The 21,600-nt window shown below is 33.0% G+C and overlaps 1 protein-coding gene across 1 annotated transcript in view; it reads left to right on the top strand.

Annotated features, from left to right (window-relative positions):
• Positions 1 to 21,600, top strand: part of Dip-B (Dipeptidase B) — a 105,863-nt gene that overhangs the window by 8,543 nt on the left and 75,720 nt on the right. Inside the window, exons 3-4 of the mRNA XM_023165254.2 lie at positions 13,045 to 13,432; positions 18,110 to 18,396. Coding sequence (XP_023021022.2) covers positions 13,045 to 13,432; positions 18,110 to 18,396 — 675 coding nt within the window. The remainder of the gene's footprint in view (positions 1 to 13,044; positions 13,433 to 18,109; positions 18,397 to 21,600) is intronic.

The following is a 21,600-nucleotide window of genomic DNA, read 5'->3' as shown; positions in this document are numbered from 1 at the left end:
TGTGAGAGTACATCAAATCATTGAAGATATCGGCTTATCAAAGCGCTGGACCTTCGCTTTCCTCAGGTCGAAGTTTCTCATGGTCTGCCAGAGGATGATGTCTTCAATACCTTAGTCTACTGCAGTCGTGTAATGGATGAAGAGGTTGCTAACAGAAGGTACAGGGCCTGCCGCGAGGCGCCTGAGAACCTAATGCATTTGTTGTCAGCATGTTCAGCGTATGCGGTCTCACCCTATATCTATCCATCGACATTATGCGACTTCTAGAGTGCTTTATCACCACCTATGACACTTTTATGGTATTGACGAGACATCGGTGTTGCCCTACGCTCCGGGGGATATTGAATCCGAAAGTACCAACAGACTCATATAAGCTAATAACCTTGTAGTTCTTGTTGACCATCAGAGCAAGACGATATATGTCATGGAGTTTTCAGCTCCTTGCGAGACAATTATCGTTCGAGAAAAGGAGAAAAAACGGAAAAAATATCGGGGGAAAAGTTTATTGTAAACATTTTATTATATGATATGTGAATAATATCTGGAAAAATTAATGAGTGTGTATTGGATAAGTTGATAATCCTTCATGACGTACATTCAAGTTGTGTACGTCAGTCCGAAATGTTTTATTTTCTTATACAGGGTGTAACTTAATAAGTGTAAAACATTTAAGGAGGTGATTCATTATCGAAAAAAATATAGGATCTTTCATATAAAGAAATTACATTGAAGCATCCCTTGTTAAGATACAGCCCCTTAAAGGGGGTACATAAAATTTGTATAACAATTTTTTTCACAAGCACTAAAAAAGTTACAATATTGAAATTAACCTGACGTTTTGTACTACCAAAAAGATACTCAGCCAGAAAATTATTTGGTTTACCCCATGGTTGTAAGGGGAAGAAAACACAACCCCTAAAATTTATTTCCAGTGTAACTTTTTGTCTCATTATTTATTTACCATTTAAAAATGTATTTCCGATAGCCTGTTTCATTGTAAACAAAAAATGTCTCCTGGGTTTTTTGCCCAAAATAAACCAGTTCGCAGCAAAAAATTATTTTACGAACAACTACAGAGATACATCGTCATAAATGCGAACATACGAAACTAATCTATCTAGTAGGTCGCTATTAGCGATAGTGACAATTAAATTGGTATGATGCTGTCAGTTTGTGAATTTTCGAAATTGAATTAATACTAATTGTGTGTTATTGTTCTGTTCTTAATTTGTTACTTTATTAAAGTTATTAAAATGGCATACACAAATGAGGAAATGGCTGATATGCATAACGTTTACGGTCTGTCGCGGGGGAATGGGTTAGAAGCTTCTAGGAGATATGCTGAAATGTATTCTCAACGGCAGCATCCTTCACATTGAATATTTGCTCGACTTCATCAACGATTACGAGAATATGGTTCATTCGACAAAAGAACGCAAGATTGTCAAATTATCTAAGAACAATTCGTTCAGGCCAGTCTTAACTCCCTACACAGTAGATTGATGGACTGACACCTCTCAGAAAACAACTACTCCCCTGGCTAATACCATGAAGGGCGTTGGATTATATCCGACAGGTATCAGAGCAGGATTCTTCACGGAAGTTATTCCTGCATATGCTGTTGGCGATACAACTGCCGCAATAGATTTTCAATTATTGGAACACACTTGCAGACCGGTTTCGGGCTGTTTGGCCACTCGTCAGTGCAAGGTAGTGTGCAGGATTGAAAATCGAATTCCGTCAGAGTATCATTATTCCTCGAACTAAGCTGAAGCATACAACAAAAAACAAGTTTGTCGTCGCCCCATCTGCCTGTGAACGAAGTAACCAACTGCATATCCGGAATTTACCCAATTCCTCGTATAAGGAAAGAAAACTTTCGCATATAGTCAGTGGACATACTTGAAGACTGGCTATAAATCATATTATCTAAGAACAATTCGTTCAGGCCAGTCTCAACTCCCTACACAGTAGGTTAATGCACTGACACCTCTCAGGAAACAACTACTCCCCTAGCTAATACCACGAAGGGCGTTGGATTTTATCCGACAGGTGTCAGTGCAGGATTCATCACAGAAGTTATTCCTGTATATGCTGTTGGCGATACAACTGCCGCAATAGATTTTCAATTATTGGAACATATTTGCAGACCGGTTTCGGGCTGTTTGGCCACTCGTCAGTGCAAGGTAGTGTATATCATCAACATAAAGTCGATGATTTCCGATAATTGAAAATCGAATTCCGTCAGAGTATCATTATTCCCCGAATTAAGCTGAAGCATACAACAAACAACAGGTTTGTCGTCGCCCCATCTGCCTGTGAACGACGTAACCAACTGCATATCCGAAATTTGCCCAATTCCTCGTATAAGGAAAGAAAACTTTCGCATACAGTCTCTGAGATACTCTGACGGAATTCGATTTTCAATTATCGGAAATCATCGACTTTATGTTTATGATATACACTACCTTGCACTGACGAGTGGCCAAACAGCTTCAAACCGGTCTGCAAGTGTGTTCCAATAGGTAATTGAAAATCTATTGCGGCAGCATATGCAGGAATAACTTCTGTGAAGAATCGTGCACTGACACCTGTCGGATAAAATCCAACGCCCTCCGTGGTATTAGCGAGGGGATTAGTTGTTTTCTGAGAGGTGTCAGTGCATTAACCTACTGTGTAGAGAGTTGAAACTGGCCTGAACGAATTGTTCTTAGATAATTTGATTTATAGCCAGTCTTCAAGTATGCCCACTGACTATATGCGAAAGTTTTCTTTCCTTATACGAGGAATTGGGTAAATTCCGGATATGCAGTTGGTTACCTCGTTCACAGGCAGATGGGGCGACGACAAACCTGTTGTTTGTTGTATGCTTCAGCTCAGTTCGAGGAATGATACTCTGACGGAATTCGATTTTCAATTATCGGAAATCATCGACTTTATGTTTATGATATACACTACCTTGCATTGACGAGTGGCCAAACAGCCAGAAACCGGTCTGCAAGTGAGTTCCAATAATTGAAAATCTATTGCTGCAGTTGTATCGCCAACAGTATATGCAGGAATAACTTCTGTGAAGAATCCTGCACTGACACCTGTCGGATATAATCCAACGCCCTTCGTGGTATTAGCCAGGGGAGTAGTTGTTTTCTGAGAGGTGTCAGTCCATTAACCTACTGTGTAGGGAGTTGAGACTGGCCTGAACGAATTGTTCTTAGATAATATGATTTATAGCCAGTCTTCAAGTATGCCCACTGACTATATGCGAACGCAAGATTGTGGTCGCCATCGAGCAGTACAAACACCACAGCTTGAGTAAGCAGTACTTAATTTGATTGAAGAACAACCTACTACCAGTACTAGAAAGATAGCTTCCCAGCTAAATGTTGATCATATGACGGTATTTCGAATTTTACAGGAACAACTCTTATACGAGTACAGGCACTGTTACCACGAGATATTCCGAACCGTCTTGAATTTTGCAATTGGATGCTGGAAATGATTGGAAGAAATTGTGACTTTCTGAAGACGATAGACTTCACAGACGAGTAGTTTTTCTCGGGACAAGATTATTAATTTTCATAATTACCACATATGGGCTGATGAAAACTCTCACGCTATTGTCGAAACTAACCATCAAGAACAGTTTTCTCTTAACGTGTGGCTCGGAGTTATTGGGGATGATTTAATTGGGCCTCATTTTCTACCTCCTCGATTAAATGGTGAGGCATACATTCAATTTTTAGGAGAAGTGCATCCAGTACTGCTGGAGGAAGTTGCTTTGGGCGTCAGAAGGAATATGTTTTTTATGCATGATGGGGATCCCGCCCATTTTAGTCAAGTACCACGTCAGCATTTAACTGAAACATAAGCAAATCAGTGGATAAATCGAGGAGGACCACAGAACTGGCTCGCTCGATCCCCGGATCTCAATCCCCTCGATTTCTCTATTTGGGGCCATTTACAACATTTAGTTTATCGTACTCCTGTTCGCGATGTAGAGGACTTAAGAAACCTCATTATCGATGCGTGCAGGGTAATCAGAAAGACCCCAGGAATATTCGAGCGAATACGTGGCTCAATGCGCCGACGTCTAGACGCATGCGTAATATCTGAAGGTAGATATATTGAACATTCACTATGATTTCTACATGTTGTGTGTTCTGTTATTAATAAATTAGTTTTGTTTATTACCCTTTAATCGTTTAATGCAGGTACTAACTACAAAATAACAATAAATACAGGTCGCATTTATGACGATGTATCTCTGTAGTTGTTCGTAAAATCATTTTTTGCTGTGAACTGGTTAATTTTGGGCAAAAAACCCTAGAGACATTTTTATTAAGAATGAAACAGGCTATCGAAAATACATTTTCAAATGGTAAACAAATAATAAGACAAAAAGTTACATTGGAAATAAATTTTAGGTGTTGCGTTTTTCACCTCTTACAACCATGGGGTAAACCAAATAAATTACTGGCTAAGTGTCTTTTTGGTAGTACAGAACGTCAGGGTCATTTCAATATTGTAACTTTTTCAGTGCATGTGAAAAAAATTGTTATACAAATTTTATGTACCCCCTTTAAGGGGCTGAATCTTATCAAGGGATGCTCCAATGAAGTTTCTTCATATAAAAGATCCTATCTTTTTTTCGATGAGGAATTACCTCCTTAAATGTTTTACACTTATTCAGTTACACCCTGTATAGATGAGCCGGCATTATACTACAGCTGATCTTATGTTGCTTACATGCAGAATGTGATACTGTCCAAAAATTACGGCCAAGGTGTCATTCGATTCGTATTTTTGCCTAGAAAGTTTAAAGAAAGGTCCGAAAACGCGACGATAAAAATTACAAAAGTTATAAACAATTAAGTGAAAAAAAAATGGGGCTTTAGTTTTTTTGTAATATCTCGGAAAATTTTTAAAATTTTGGAAATTTGAAAAAAGATTTGAAAAGATCAATGAATTTGCGTAAAAAAAGTCTCGACTCCCGAAACTGTATCTCAATTATTTATAATTTTTACAGAGCCCTGAAAATAGAGCCAAAAACAGGTAGTCTGGCTTTTGCGCGCCTTTCGTCACTCTGACATAAAAACAAAAAAAAAATATTTAAACATATCAAACGTGAATATTAAGGAATGAAAAAATTCATGTAATGTTGGGATACATCAATAAACAATAATCCGCAGTCAAAAAATGTTTATCCCAATTTTAACGTTGATTATAAATTTGTCAATTAATAACTTTTTCTGAATTGAAAGTTGATATGAAAATCCCTATAATTATTAAACTAAAACCCTGGCATTTTTTCCTTTGGTGAAGTTATCCTTAATAGGCAAAAAAATAGATTACCGTTGCCAGAATAAAAAATTGTCATTTTCTATTTTTTTATCAACAATTGAAAATTGTAATTTTATAAAAAATACATTACAATTTTTTTTTTACTTTTTTATTGTTTCAATGTCTCATGGCTGAAAACTGATTAGAAATATTTTTTTTTTCACAGCTATTGTTAATAAATTTATTATAAACAAATACATTGTTTCTAAGCTATTCGAATTTTTTTTTTGCATTATGTCAATTGAAAAAAAAAACATGATTTTTAGAAAAAAAATGGTTTCTTAAAAAAATTTCTTTGTTGCTGAAAATGTGTTTGTTAATTAACAATCGTTTCTTGCAACTAAATATTAAAATTAAGGAAACGTTTTTTTTTCAATCATAAATTCTATTGTTCTTTAAGGTTTTGGAAAAACTTTTTTTTTATTCTTTTTTTGATTGTTTATTTATTTATTTTTATTTTTTTCAATACTCTGTTCTATAATAAAAGTAACTATGTTTTTTTTTTCAATTTTTTATAAAACTTTCAATATTGTGATACCTCGATACTTGTCTTTTTCATTCGCTCCTTCGCTTTTATAATTATAATAACTTTCAAACTATTGCAGTTATGGTAAATATGCTTCCTGTCTTTTTTGTTCATTTTGAATTTATTAACAATTCAAGCCTCTTACAAAAGTTGTAGTCCTATTATTTATTTAATTATTGATCGTTATTTATTAAAAAAAGAAAAATTTTTGAGTCTTCTCAACATAAACTTCGTGTCATGTAACAATAAATCATAAGGATTTTATTACTTGCACTTTTAGAAGTTATAGGATCATTAACATTCACTTATTGTCATGGAGTTTAAGAAAATTAAATGAAGCAATCAGTAATTTTGTTAATTTAATTTTAATGAGTTTACTCATTAACCTTCTTTGAATTTCCGATGCTCACAAATTTTTAAATCACTTTAAAATTTCGGTTTATACCTGTATGCCATATTCTTTTGTTACGTGGGAGAAACATCAGCTTACGTTTTTGGAGGGTTTACCTTTATACCTTACCTGAACACATAGTTACTTTTATTATAGAACAAAGTATTGAAAAAAAAATGTTTGTAACAATTTTTTTTTGAATAAACAATTCAAAATAGAATAAAAAAAAGTTTTTTCAAAACCTTAATGAACAATAGAATTTATGATTTAAAAAAAAACGGTTCATTCATTTTAATATTTAGTTGCAAAAAACGATTGTTGATTAACAAACGCATTTTTTAGCAACAAAGAAATTTTTTTAAGAATCCATTTTTTTTCTAAAAATCATGTTTTTTTTCAATCAACATAATGCAAAAAAAATTTTTCGAATTGCTTAGAAACAATGTATTTGTTTATAATAAATTTATCAACAATAGCTGTAAAAAATTGAAAAAAAAAATTATTAATCAGTTTTTAGCCATCAGACATTGAAACAATAAAAAAGTAAAAAAAAAAATTTGTAATGTATTTTTTATAAAACTAAAATTTTAATAATAACTTCACCAAAGGAAAAAAATGCCACGGTTTTAGTTTAATAATTATAGGGATTTTCATATCAACTTTCAATTTAGAAAAAGTTATTAATTAACAAATTTATAATTAACGATAAAATTGGGATAAAATTTTTTGACTGCGGATTATTGTTTATTGATGTATCCCAACATTACATAAATTTTTTCATTCCTTAATATTTACATTTAATATGTTTAAATATTTTTTTTGTTTTTATGTCAGAGTCACGATAGGCGCGCGGAAGCCAGACCACCCGCTTTTGGCTCTATTTTCAGGGCTCTGTGAAAATTATAAATAATCGAGATACAGTTTCGGGAGTTGGGACTTCTTAAGCAAATTTATTGATCTTTTCAAATCTTTTTTCAAATTTCCAAAATTTTGAAAATTTTTCGAGATATTACGAAAAAACTAAAGCCCCATTTTTTTTCACTCAATTGTATATAACTATTGCAATTTTTATCGGCGCGTTTTCAGACCTTTCCTTAAACTTTCTAGGCAAAAATACAAATCAAATGACACCTTTGTCGTAATATTTGGACAGGGCTGAAAAATGTCACCAAAAAGAGCTAAATTGAGTACATGTGAACCAGACTACAGGTAGAGTTTGGTAATACTAACCGGTAGTAGTTATGTACTACTAACAGGTAGTAGTCAGGCCACTAGCATTGAAAAATACTAACATAGTATTGAAATTTAGTCATAATGATCTGCCGAGGACGCTAACTTGGTTAGCCAAACACGCCTCTAGACACCGTAATTTTGTTCTGGTGTTGGGAAAGTGTTTTCAATAGATTCAGAACTACTATTGATTATCAATTTTATAAATACTACAACCGAACGAATGGTAGTTTCGGTGAACTGAATTTCACATTATTTTCCAAACTATAATTACATATCAATATGTTGAATACTACAAAAATGCTTCCAAACTGATTAAAAAATTGATCGCCTGACTTCTTCATAGTTTCAGTTTTTAGTCCAAGTTGTCTACTGTTGACAAATTTTTTTGAACAAATTTGAAGTAATTTTTATGCAAACCTTTCTCAAAAAACTTAGATAAGTTTGACCTTTTTCATGGAACTTGTTGAGATGAACATAAAATTTTAGATATTCTCAACCCTCAACACAAAATATATGATTTTTGAAATATTTAGATATTTTTAGTTCTCATTTCCAACTTGTCCCGTTTAGATGAAATTTTCTAACTGAATTTAATTTTCGCTTTTCGCGAGAAAACAGGAGAATATGTTGAAAAACTTTGTGTAGAAATTTTTTGAAACGAATGAAACGTTTTTTAAATGATGGAATAATATCTTTCAACACAAATATTGAAGGATATTATTATTGTTTATTTTGTGGTAATTCATGATCACTTTAGAGAAACGAATAAAAACACTTTTGTCTAATTACCACTAGTTAATTTTATTTATACGACCGGTTATTTAACCCCAGTATCGGTATATCGGTAGTTATTTCTGGTTTCTAATTGATTTGTTAATTTCCGTGGCTTCCATTGTAGATTTTTTTGCCAGAAAGGAGGTGTTCACGTAGCCTTACGTCAAAATTTCTACCGGTTTGGCCTGTGTATACTGCAGAGAAGTCGCCACACTCTATTCTATATATGTCTGATTTCTTCATTCGATCTCGTTTGGGTTTTGCATTAAACAGAGTTCTGCCTGAATGATTATTACTTATGAAAGCTGTTGATATTTTATATTCAGAGAAATAAATTTGAATATTTTCTGAAAGTTTACCGGTGTAGTTGATGCTACTATATGTATCTATATTGTGTTCTCGGCAGTTTGGGAATAATTTACTCATACGTGTTTTGTGAGCTTTACCTGATATTACCTTTTCTATTAGAGAAATTGGTACCTGATTGTTTGCTGCAACTTGCCTAATTATTTTCAGTTCATCTGGAAAATTCTTTTCAGGTAAAGGGATTGCAAAAGTTCGGTGTATCCATCTACCTAAACGCGGATAATGTGAGAGTGGACTGAAACAGTCAAAAAGTCAAAGGGAATTGACCAGTCTGTGAACGTATTTTTTCGGTAGATATTGAAATGAAAAGCATAATTGACTCTTAAAGTATTCAAAGTAAAGAAGTTAAGCTCCTTGTTTTGTTCGATTTCTACTATGAGTTTAATTTTGTTACGCAGACTATTGAGAAAGTATAGAAATTCATTAATTTGTCAGTTTGAACTATAAAAACCAACCAGTACGTGATCAATATGTCTGAACCAAAACACAATGTTTCTGGGAAAGGAGGTTATTAAGGATGCGAGTATTTTCTAGTCTAGTGTGTCCATGAAAATGTCTGCCAAAATGGGACCTAATGGCGATCCCATAGGGAAATCTGAGTTTTGCAGATAAAAATTATTATTATATTTGGAGAAATTCTGTTTCAGACATGTATCAAGGAGTTTGCAAAAATTCGATAGTTATATATGGATTTCTACTACTCTTATCTAATATGTATTGCACGAGGTGAAGACATTTATCTGTTGGAGTGTTACGAAACATGTTTTTTACGTCGAATGATACTAGATTGATATTATTTTTGATATTCAGATTTGATAATTTGTCAACTACGTCTACTGAATTTAGTACTGTGTTTGAAAGGTTAAATTTTGTGAGGTCTTTGAATCTTGAATTTGAAAATTTAGACAACTTACTGGTTGGGAAATCTATATATGATACCATGGGTCTGGCTGGATGTCCTTTGTGGAGTTTGATTAAACCATATAATACTGGAAGCTGGGGGTTCATGCATATCATCTTTTTCACATCCCATGGTGTGTGAAACAACATTGTTGATTCCTCCATGACCTACTCAGCTTGCTGGGAATGCATTTTGGTGGGGTCATTTCTTAGAACGGTAACATCTAATGTATCTAACAATACTTGCACTGTTTACAACCTTTGGTGTAGTAATAAATATTACTGGAGTTTTTTCCCAACACCAAATTGTTATTTTTAACACCTCGACACGTGTTTCGATCACCAAGTGATCATCTTCAATGAGGAAGAATAAAACTGTTTTACAGTTTTACATTCTTAATCTAAATCTAAAAATGTAAAACTGTAAAACAGTTTTAATCTTCCTCTTTGAAGATGATCACTTGGTGATCGAAACACGTGTCGAGGTGTTGAAAATAATGATTTGGTGTTGGGAAAAAACTCCAGTAATATTTATCCAACAATACTTGCATTTTCATACGATGATGTTTCCGTTATCTGCTTTGGTCAAAATGAGTGGTAATTAGACGAAATAATATCCTTTATTATAATTATACAATTTTCACAAAAATGTTTATTTCTAAACAGCTAATAATGACACGCTTCTTGAAATAAAAATGTTTGTGAAAATTATGTATATATTATCGTGGATATCATGGAGATTTTGTACTTCAAGTCTTTTGGGAGAAAAATGGGAATAAACAGATTGCTCACATTCGACTTTCCCAAAAATAAATGGGTGCTTCTTCTTCATGAGTTCAAACTTCATAAGTTCATGTTGATTCGCTCGGAATATATAGAACTGAAATCGTTCCACAGACATTATTTCGTGAACTTTCGAATGTTTCAAATCTTTTTTACAGAACACAATAAATGTAAATATATGTTTTCGTGGTACTTTCTCATATCATCAGTAGTTGAAGAAAATGTTCAATTTTGAGTTTTCCGTTTCCCTACTAGTGAAAATATCGAGAAACAAATATTCAACATTTCTGTAGTGGAGAACTCCAGAAATGATATTTTCAATTTAGACAGACCAATATTTTCCCAGGAAATCACCCGAAACTAGATTTTCCCATCTTTATATTTTTTGTGTTTTCTGATCTTGATTCCCAATCGAAACCCATATATGGTAGGAATTTTCGAAAAATATCTCGTTTCCCGGACGACAGAAAACAATTCTATTGAACAAAAAAATTGTTTTTTTCGATTCTAAACAGCTTCAATAAAAATTTTGTGTACGTTCTAACAACCGTTAGGGGGTTTCACTTCTCCCTACCTTCTAAAATAAAAATTTGTAATGTATCTCACCGAGGAGTTGACTCCTTTTTTTTTGCTCATCCTTAGAAAATCAAACTAATATATTGAGACACCTTGTTAAATTTCATTTATATTAAAATTCAAAAGTACAGAGTAGCGTTAGCATGTTATTGAACATTCTGATGTCTCCAGAAAGCACTGTCAAAAATTTAATCCCGAGGGACACATTTTATTATGACTTAATTTTGTTCAAACGTGAGTAATCTGATTATTGAGCTGTCAAACGCTTTATATTTTATAAAATATGAATGGAATAGTTTGAATGAATTTCTATTTCAGCAAAACATGTTCAAAGAATAGAATAAATGGATTTCCATTTTGCGAATAGTACATGTATGGAAAAATATCATATTTTTATGTGATATTCACAATGGAAGATTCGACAACTAGTTTCTCATCATCAGGAGGTTAAAAAAACTAACAGATTTTCAACCTACTTTTTTCTACACGGTCATTTGTTTGACTTGTCACAATATCTTTTGAAGTGAAACTTGGATACATTCATCTCCCCGTCAGCTTTGTTTTCATCAACAGTTACTATGACACTCTAACTATGTAGTTCACTCTTAATTATGTAATTCAATAGTTCCAATTACCTTTGAAATCACTGATAATTTACCAAAGGAGCGATAGTATGGATGTTGAATCAACATCCATACTATCGCAAGTATTGCATCATTGTTCAGGTAGAATGAACAGAGAAACAAAAACAAAAAATTCACTCACTTCTTTATATTTTATGAGGTCTTTTTCAATGGACTCTTCATTCGACGTGTTACTATCCTTCATTAATAAATTTGTAGTGTAAATAAATTAATATTATTAATAATGTCACATTATATTAGGCTTATACAAATGGATGACAATAGAAAACGTTTGCAAGGGCACTCTGATAATGCTATTTCCATTATCCCAACAATATTCAAATAGTCGTAAATTAAATTAATTCGAGATTTTAACCTTCGTTTATCAAGTTATTTCGTCCCATTATTTTCATGTATCAATCATAATTCAGATTCAATCAGACATTTCACTATTTTCTTTTGTACAAAACTGTGAACATATTTTGACCATTTGTTAATTTATTTTAACTCCTGAGTCGAAATCCACCAAAACTTTTAATTCACTCAAATAAGTAGTAGGGGTGGTGTGAATGACAATCACTTGGAAAAGTTGAACACAATTCACAGATGGATTTTGAGAATCATATTGGGCATAACAATAACATTTCGAAATGAGCAGCTGTATAACGAATCAGGCTTATGTGATACCAGAAGTAAATATAATTCGTTAAGCGTACCACGCTGCGATAAAACAATAGTACATCGTCATTGTAATTATCTGGCACCAAGACGAAATAAAGAACAGAAATAATATCAATCTCTTCAAGTAAAAAATAAAACAATGGCTGTTAAATTGCCAAAGAGATATTACTAGAGTTTTATCCCAATACCAAACCGTTATTTTTAACACCCCTACACGTGTTTCAATCACCAAGTGATCATCTTCAACAGGAAGATTAAACTAACGTGTCATATAAGTTGAATATGACACATTTTTACGAGTTTCAAATCGTATTCACAAATTTTATCTCACTTCTACCAGTATCGCTCTTTAGAGAGATTCTTTATTTCAATTTTCAATATTAGATGGAATATATAAATGATATGAATTTCATCACAAATTTTCAATTCTTGATTGTATTATCCCAGTCACCACTGACAGTAAATATTTCATTTCTATATATTACTGACAGTAAATATTTTTCGAAGAGTTTAAAAAATTTTGTCGAAACAAACATATCTAAAGGGATTTGAACGACACAACTATCACTTTTTTTAGTTTCTCTAATCGAACGTTATGTTGGTGAAATTGAAACAGTACTGCAACTCAATGAGAGAATTACCCAATTATCGGAGTTATGCTGGTAGACCCAAATTTTCAGTTTTAACCAATGTTATTATAACTTCCTTTCAAAACTTGTTTGTATTCCGTCTAACGGCGAGCCTGGACTTTCTCACACTAATGGGTCACCCATTGTTAAAACATTAAATGAGATGTGACAAATAATTTCATCGTGAACGATGAAATATATTAATTTCATTTATTTTTTTAGCCAATTCAGGTCCGTGAACATGATCCTTCCAAAACCCAAAAAGTGGAATATCTTGGTGTCTTCACTCACAATTCGGACAAAACGAAAAGTCTTGTAACCACTGCTAAAATTTTAGAAACGGGAAGAAGGATAGCATGTGACATTGGAGACAGCGATCCAGAGAGAATGGCTCCACCGAAAATTGAACAATACGTTCGGAGCTTGTTCTCTGGTACAAATATCAAAATGAATGTCGTGGACAATAGAAGTGAATTCGAGAAAGAGTATCCCCTATTCGAAGCAGTAGACAGAGCGGCTAGCGTACAAGAAAGACATCGAGGAAGAATAATCTTTCTAGAGTATAATCCCACAGACACTGTTCAAAAGACTTTGTTTTTGGTAGGAAAAGGTGAGGCAATAAATAATACTGTTCTCAAATAAAGTTGAATTATTCATTTCTTTTCGTTCAGATCACAATGTGACAACGTCTTAAACTTTTAGATTTTTTTAATAATTCTGATGATTACTCATCACAAGTATAATAAACATATACCAATAGAAGTCCATATGAATATATATACAGGGTCCTGCAACAGTGGCGCCGTTTTCCATATCTCTATTTAGGAAACAGATAGAAATCTAAATTTCTATAATATTACCTCATTATATGAGCTCGACAAAATAAAAATATTGACTGTCACACAGGGTGTTCAATTTTTCCTGGGCGGATCCCAACTGTGTTTTTTTCAATAGCAACCTATATTTTTTATTGCTTCTTCGGTTTCTACATAGAAAATAAAAGACACGTTATGTATATCTTCACTTCGAAAACTTCGACGGTTTTCGAGATATCTAGCATGACAGGATTTTTTTTCCAATATTCGTCACTTAGAATATTTGAAATTATAAAGTTGTGCCAAGTCCAATTGAATTTTTTTTGTCAAATATTTTTCATTGGTAACTCTCTCAAACGATATATCTGAAATCTACCTGTGATATACAGGGTATGAAAAACCACTTGCCACATATTGTAAATAAAAATTTGCAGAATCTTCCTTATTTTAAATGGAACACCCTGTATATTATTGATCCATAAGGAGCGGCAACAAAACCTCTACAAATTTCATTGAGTATTCCTTATGGCTAGGTTCAATATTCTTTCTTAAAAAAGCATTTTTTTCAGAAAATGGTCGTTCTTCCTATTTCTACGTCAAAAACTCGATGTCCATTTGACCACTGATAAGAATATACAAAAGATATCTATTTGGTACATAATAGCGTGTCCAAACAAATATTTTTTTACGAAATAAATGTATGTACCTATCACATTTTTCTAAATTGAAAATTATTTTTTTCATTGGATGCAGAATTTTTCCCATGAATCGTGCAACATCAAACCAAACAAGATTAAATGAAAACACATTATGAATATTACTATTTCTTTTTTCATATTATGGTGTATATTCATTCAAGGCATTCAAGGCTTAAGTTCTAGATATTTAAATTTGTCAATTGACAAACTACAAATATCAAAAAGGAAGAGTTTAATGTAGGTTGATAATGAAACTTTTATAAAATATGTTCGACATGTCTTCTATTTTCTTGAATGCAGAGCTGAAGTCTATGTTTGAAAGACTGTTCTATCCTGCGCAAGACAGCTGGTGTAATGCTGTCAAAAGCATTCGTTATTCTAAGTCGCATATTTTCGGAAGTAGCTGGTGGCTCGGTGGCTCGATGTAAACCATATTTTTTATGTATCCCCATAAGAAAAAATCCAGTTTTGTTAAATCTGGTGATCCAGCGGGCCACCGTACAGGCCCATTCCGTCCTATACATTTATTGGGAAATACTTCATTCAGTTGATCTCTCAGAATTGAAGGGGTTATATTTTTAGGAGTGATTGATTTTTGGGAAAGAAAGTTTTTGGCTTTCTACTACTCCATCTTGATACAAAAATCTTCCAAGGAAAAGAAGGAAGTAATCAATTTTAAAATAAGTAACTCTATACATGGATGTATAGATCATGCAAAGAAGTAACTTTCAGACACAAACTGAAAGAAAGTCCTCCTGAAACAGCTACTTTCATATAAACATTGAATTACACGAAAGAAAAAATTCAATCACTCCTAAAAATATAACCCCTTCAATTCAAATAAGATTCCTCTCAGCTGAGATTAAATCAAATAGGTGAATGAATGACATTACGATGTCATCGATGACATAAGCAGATCAAGCTTATTCCGTGACATTGAAAATCGTAATTCATGAATGAACTGTGTGTATTTTCTATAAGTTTCTTTCAGTTTGTGTCTGAAAGTTACTTCTTTGCATGATCTACACATCCATGTATAGAGTTACTTATTTTAAAATTGATTACTTCCTTCTTTTCCTTGGAAGATTTTCTCATACTTGTTTTTTGTATCAAGATGGAGTAGTAGAAAGCCAAAAACTTTCTTTCCCAAAAATGATCTCTCACTTCTGCCGATTAGTGAGCAGGTGCACATACATTGTTCCATTCATATGTCCCTGAAAAAAGTATGGGCCAATTACATATTCTCCAATGATGCCTCCCCAGACATTTATCGACCACCTATGTTGATAGTCCACCTGTCTCAATAAGTGGGGATTTTCTGTCTAGTAATAATGGTAATTATGTCGATTCACAAATCCAATTTTATGGAATGTCGATTCATCCGACCATAAAATGTTATTGAAAAAATATTAGTTTCGACGAATTTTTCCCATGGCCCAATTGCAAAATCTCACTCTTTTCTCAAAATCGGCATACAGTAGTATGAGATGGATGAAAGCGATGTTTCTTCAAAACTCGTTGTACTGATCTCTCACTTATATCCATTATTTCACCAATTTGTCGTTGACTCCTACTAGGATCTTCTTCAACAGCAAGAAGAACTTGCAATTCATTAGCTTCATTAGTAGCTAGCTTCCAGTAGCTGGCACCCAGTTTCAACAAATCGTTTAATTTTATTTCATTGACTGAAGGTTGTTTTAGACCGACAAAATATGGAACAAATTTCGAGATTATTGAAATTATTGTAATTATTCAAGAACGTACATTTTGCGGTGTAATTCAAAACTTGTTCATCTAGCAACAGGTAATTTTAGGCATAGGGCGATATTTTGAGGAAAGGCTTGGACAAAAACTATGCATCAAATAAAGAAAGTGCACGGTGTTCTATTTAGAGAATGAATGTGTTATAAACATAACATATATCTCGATCACAGCCGTCACATATGGATTTCACAGTAAAAAAAACATTGATATTATGGCGATACAATAGAGAGTTGTCAATTTTAGAAAAAAAACTATGGGACACGTTAAAATGAACAAAATTGAAACAAGATATCTTTCGTACATTCTTATCAGTCGTCGAATGGAATTTGCTTTGAAAAAAGTCTTTCATCGAGTTTATGGCGATGAAATAGGAAGAACGACCATTTTTCGAAAGAAATGCTTTGTTAAGAAAAACTATAGAACCTAGCTATAGGAAATACTCAATGAAATTTGTAGAGGTTTCGTTGGCGCTCCTTATGGATCGATAATATACAGGGTGTTCCATTTAAAATAAGGAAGACTCTGCAAATTTTTATTTACAATATGTGGCAAGCGGTTTTTCATACCCTGTATATCACAGGTAGATTTCAGATATATCGGTTGAGAGAGTTACCAATGTAGAATATCTGACCAAAAAAAATTCAATAGGACTTGGCACAACTTTATAATTTCAAATATTATGAGTGACGAATATTGGAAAAAAACCTGTCATGCTAGATATCTCGAAAACTGTCAATATTTTCGAAGTGAAGATATTCATAAAGAGTCTTTTATTTTCTATGTAGAAACCGAAAAAACGATAAAAAATATAGGTTTCCATTTGAAAAAACAACAGTTGGAATCCGCCCAGAATAAATTGAACAACCTGTGTGACCGCCAATATTTTTATTTTGTCGAACTCGAGTAATAAGGTAATATTATAGAAATTTAGATTCTGTTTCCAAAATAGAGATATGGAACACCGCGCCACTGTTGCAGGACCCTGTATATAAATTAATGATCTATAGCAAATTTGAATTAGATCTTCATTTTATTTTCGATGATTTCTGAAAATAAACCAGATTAGCTGCCGTGTTTGTATCCATGACATTAGTGGAATTTAATAATATATCTCTTGGTAACGTCATTCTTTCATAAAATTCACGATAACAATCACAAAATTTCAAAAGATAGACTTTATTTTCAATACGCGTTTCACTACAACCGTAGCTCCCTCAATTGGACCAGTTGTAGTGAAATGCGTAATAGAAATAAATTCTATATTGTGAAACTTTGTGATTATTATTTGAATAGTGTTATTAATTACACCAAGTAACGAGCCAATGTATTCAAAACCCAGTTTTTTTTTCAGTACTTATTGTCGATCGATTATTTAACGTATTTAGAATTGATGACTTTTGTTTCATAATTAATGGTCCCATTTGATAATTAATGATCCCATGTTCGGCAACTTATTGGTATGAGGGGTAAACGCATACCCCTCACGCATTCCAAGTTCAAGTCATCAAAGAACGGCGTTTTGCGACTATTGAAGAGATGAAAACCGAATCGCTGAGAGAGCTCAAGGGTATACCAAAAAATACATATCACACACACTTGTGCTAACAAAAGTGTGTCTGAGGGGGACTACTTTGAAGGGGACAAAATAGAAATTGATCAATAAATGAATGAATATTTCAAAAAAATTTAATTCAGTTCATTTTTTGAACAGTATATTTTAAAACATTAAATTATCAAACGTCCTAGTTTCTAACGAAAACCAACGGGCACCTACAAATGGATTCAGGAAGTGACATTGCGTATTTTCCAATAGAAAGTGGTTAAGTGGAGGCTCAGTTTTATAAATTTTCAATTATTGATATAAAACGGCCAAATAACTGAAAACATTTTTGATCAAGAACAAATTTCTTTCTGCTGGAAATTTGTGATCATTCAACATAAATTCTGTCAAATAAGGAATATTAGGTTCATTTAAAATAGTTATAATATCTATTTTCTTTTTCAAAACAGGTGTAACATACGACACTGGTGGTGCAGATGTCAAAATCAGCGGAAACATGATAGGGATGTCTAGAGATAAATGTGGTGCGGCAGCAGTAGCTGGTTTCATGCAGATTGTCAACCTTCTGCAGCCTAAAAATATTCGAGTAGTTGGTGGGATGGGAGTCGTGAGAAACAGCATAGGATCCAACAGCTATGTGGCTGATGAAGTTATAACTGCGAGATCAGGAGCGAGGGTGCGGGTAGTCAACACAGATGCTGAGGGCCGCATGGTTATGGCAGACATTCTCTGTAAGGTAGGGATAATTCATTGATTTCAAATTCCGTTGAACGCACGCTTATGCCTTTTTTCGAGTTTGGCTTTGGTGAAGCCTTCGTAACATATGGGAATTGGTGAGTTTCTTCATTCAGAAGAGCTTCTCAATATCTATTTCGTATGTCTTTACCAAAACAGTAGTCATTGTCTTCGGAAAGATAAACACAAATAGAAAATGGGGTTTATGAGATTTTCTACCGATACATTTTTTCAATTTTTGTACGGTAAAGAGAATAATTTATTTTATCGGTTATTGTTAATGAATCCGGTTTTTTCAATTCACTAATTAACTAATTGGATTAAAGAAATATTGATGTATGTTCATCACTACATGAGAATATAATTATTATTAAAAAAAAATCTATACATCACAAAAGACAATTTTTCATCTTCATACTGCTTCAAAATGACGCCATTTTGTTTGAATTATTTGAAGAGGTAACATGAAAAAAATATACTTTTATGACTAGTATTTTCTGTTTCAAAATGTACGAAGTGGAATCAAGATGAATATTTGGTATTCGCTTTGATAATCAAGAGGTTATGTTTCTTATGTTTACGATGAGAAAATTTGAATCCCAAATTGAACTGAAAACAGTAATACCTTCCAGGTAGGTGGGTCCAGTAAGTCTTGCAAGCTACCTGCTATACGAGTACTACGACAAATATTGAGTTTCAAATATTCAGAAAGGTCAATTGATATAATTAAAAGAAGTTGTAACAATTATTTCCATATTTTGTATTACATCTACTGGATTTGAACTTGAAACATTTCGTCGTTTTCTAATTATGCTGGTTGTATTATGATAACTGCTATCTCTTCATTTATAAATGAATGATTTTGATTGTTTTTTTTGTTAATGTTTCGAAGTCGTCGATATTTCAGCATGAATCATTATTTATTTGTGAACTGAATTCATAAATTTGAAATTTTTTAAGAGAATCTATGATGATTTGATAATCACACATATTGAATATAGAAGGGATTGGGACAAAAATGTTCCCCCAATTTACATGTATTTCAAATTTTCTGTGTAATTTCAATGTCGCTTGCCCACCGTTCATAAATTGCTGGCTACTACCAGAAGGTTTTTTCTTATCATCATTTTTTGTATTTCTCTGGTATATGGTCATCTTGCATCTTTCAACATTTTGGATTCTTCCACGACTTTCTGGAATCCACACCAATCCTGTTGGAATGCATATGGATTTCACTCTCAACATCCTGAAAGTCAAATTCATATGCATCTTCCCGCTCTATACCAGAGGGGTTAGAATACCCAAGTGACAATAATAATTTCTCTGCTTTACATATTAGCGTACCTACTTACTTTCAAATAATCGCTGCATATTCATTTTTGGTCATTTTTTGTTTCAACTAACTCATCATAACTAACTCAATCACACTGCCTAGCCTTCAACTATTTCATCGTTTCTATGCATAAGGGAAATAATCAATAATATGATATTTCATGATCCCATTATCTCTAATTAGTTTTCATGAAGTCCTAACGTTTTAAACTGATATTCAGTCACATTGCTCAATCTTTCTCCTGAAGATGATCACTTTGTGATTGAAACACGTGTCGATGTTTCAAAAATAATGGTTTGGTGTTGGGATAAAACTCCAGTAATATTCATTACTACACCAAAGGTTCCAAATAGTGCATTACAAATGCATTCACATTCCAGTGATAAGAGCCTCAGTAAACATGTTCAATATTCAAATAAACTGATTATAATGTTTATAGAGTTATTGAAGACCAACTTATCTGATAAGGTTGTTTTTCAAGTTCATGTAAATGATTAAAGCGGATTCCAGAAGAACACATTGCTAGTGTGTTAGTTTCACGTTAGACATTCACTTATCTTTAGCATTCCATTCTCAAAATATAGAAGGTTGTAATATCAAACGTACTTACTTACCTCATACTTACTCACCTCATACTCATATATATATATATATATATATATATATATATATATATATATATATATATATATATATATATATATATATATATGAATATATATGTGAAAAACGAAAACAACAAATCCAACAGGAACAACGACCACAGCATCAAAAATTCAATGGAACACTATCTAACATTATATCCGAAATATACTTGGAAACCATAGATGAGAAAATCTTAACAATAATAAAAACACATGATGAAAAAGGAGAATGGTTCAGATACGTTGACGATGGACTGTACATATCACAAAACAATGGGATACGAATAGATCAAATGAAAAAAAGAAATTAATGAAATAAATCAAAAACTATGTTTCAGCACTGAGGAAGAGCACAACTCAAAACTTTACTACCTGGACATAACCATAAGATATAACCACAACAAAACACAATTTCAAATGGCAATATACAGGAAACCTACACAAAGAAGCTCCACCATACCCGCAAGTTCAAACCATCCACCATCACACAAAATGGCTGCCTATAACGCATTCATATCTAGAATCTTTGGGATACCACTCAGCAATGAAGCCCGAAACAAAGAACGGAAAGTCATATACCAAATAGCGAACGAAAACGGATACACCCAAAAGACAATAGATAAACTAGAAAACAGAATCAAACAAAAAATACAGAACAAGGATTAAGCCACCCCAACAGACAAAACAACACAACGATAGACAGCATTTACGTACGTAGGATACCAAACCAAAAAACGTCTTCAAACCACTGAACATCAACATCACATACAAGCCAAACACGAAGATAACACAAAAAATAAACAACTATGAAAAAGAAGAAGACAAAGACCAAAACGGGATATACATTATACAATGCTCGGACTGCAACAAATATATATATATATATATATATATATATATATATATATATATATATATATATATATATATATATATATTGTTATGCACATTTGTGGTTTCAGTTGATAGATCTTGTATTCACAAGAAAACTATCAAAATCACCACGGAGGCAGCTATAGCTACCTGCGTGACATACGGGTCCAGGAAATTATAGCACCATACTGATGATGGACCAAACGCCCGAAACACGTGTCTATGGTTTGCCACTTTCTTGAGTGCTATGTCCGATATTAACGTCTGTTTGTCTGTTTATATCCCGCGATCGCTCTCGTTGTTAGATTTTATCTAACATTTTGATATTTTTCCCGGTTACAATGTCACGAGAGGT

The sequence above is a fragment of the Leptinotarsa decemlineata genome, unplaced genomic scaffold, assembly GCF_025532065.1.
Source record: "Leptinotarsa decemlineata unplaced genomic scaffold, Ldec_3_MD MMD2_P_RNA_scaffold_7, whole genome shotgun sequence".
Lineage (NCBI taxonomy): Eukaryota > Metazoa > Arthropoda > Insecta > Coleoptera > Chrysomelidae > Leptinotarsa > Leptinotarsa decemlineata.
The sequence above is the reverse complement of the archived record's forward strand: the minus strand, read 5'-3'. Positions and strand labels throughout refer to the sequence as shown.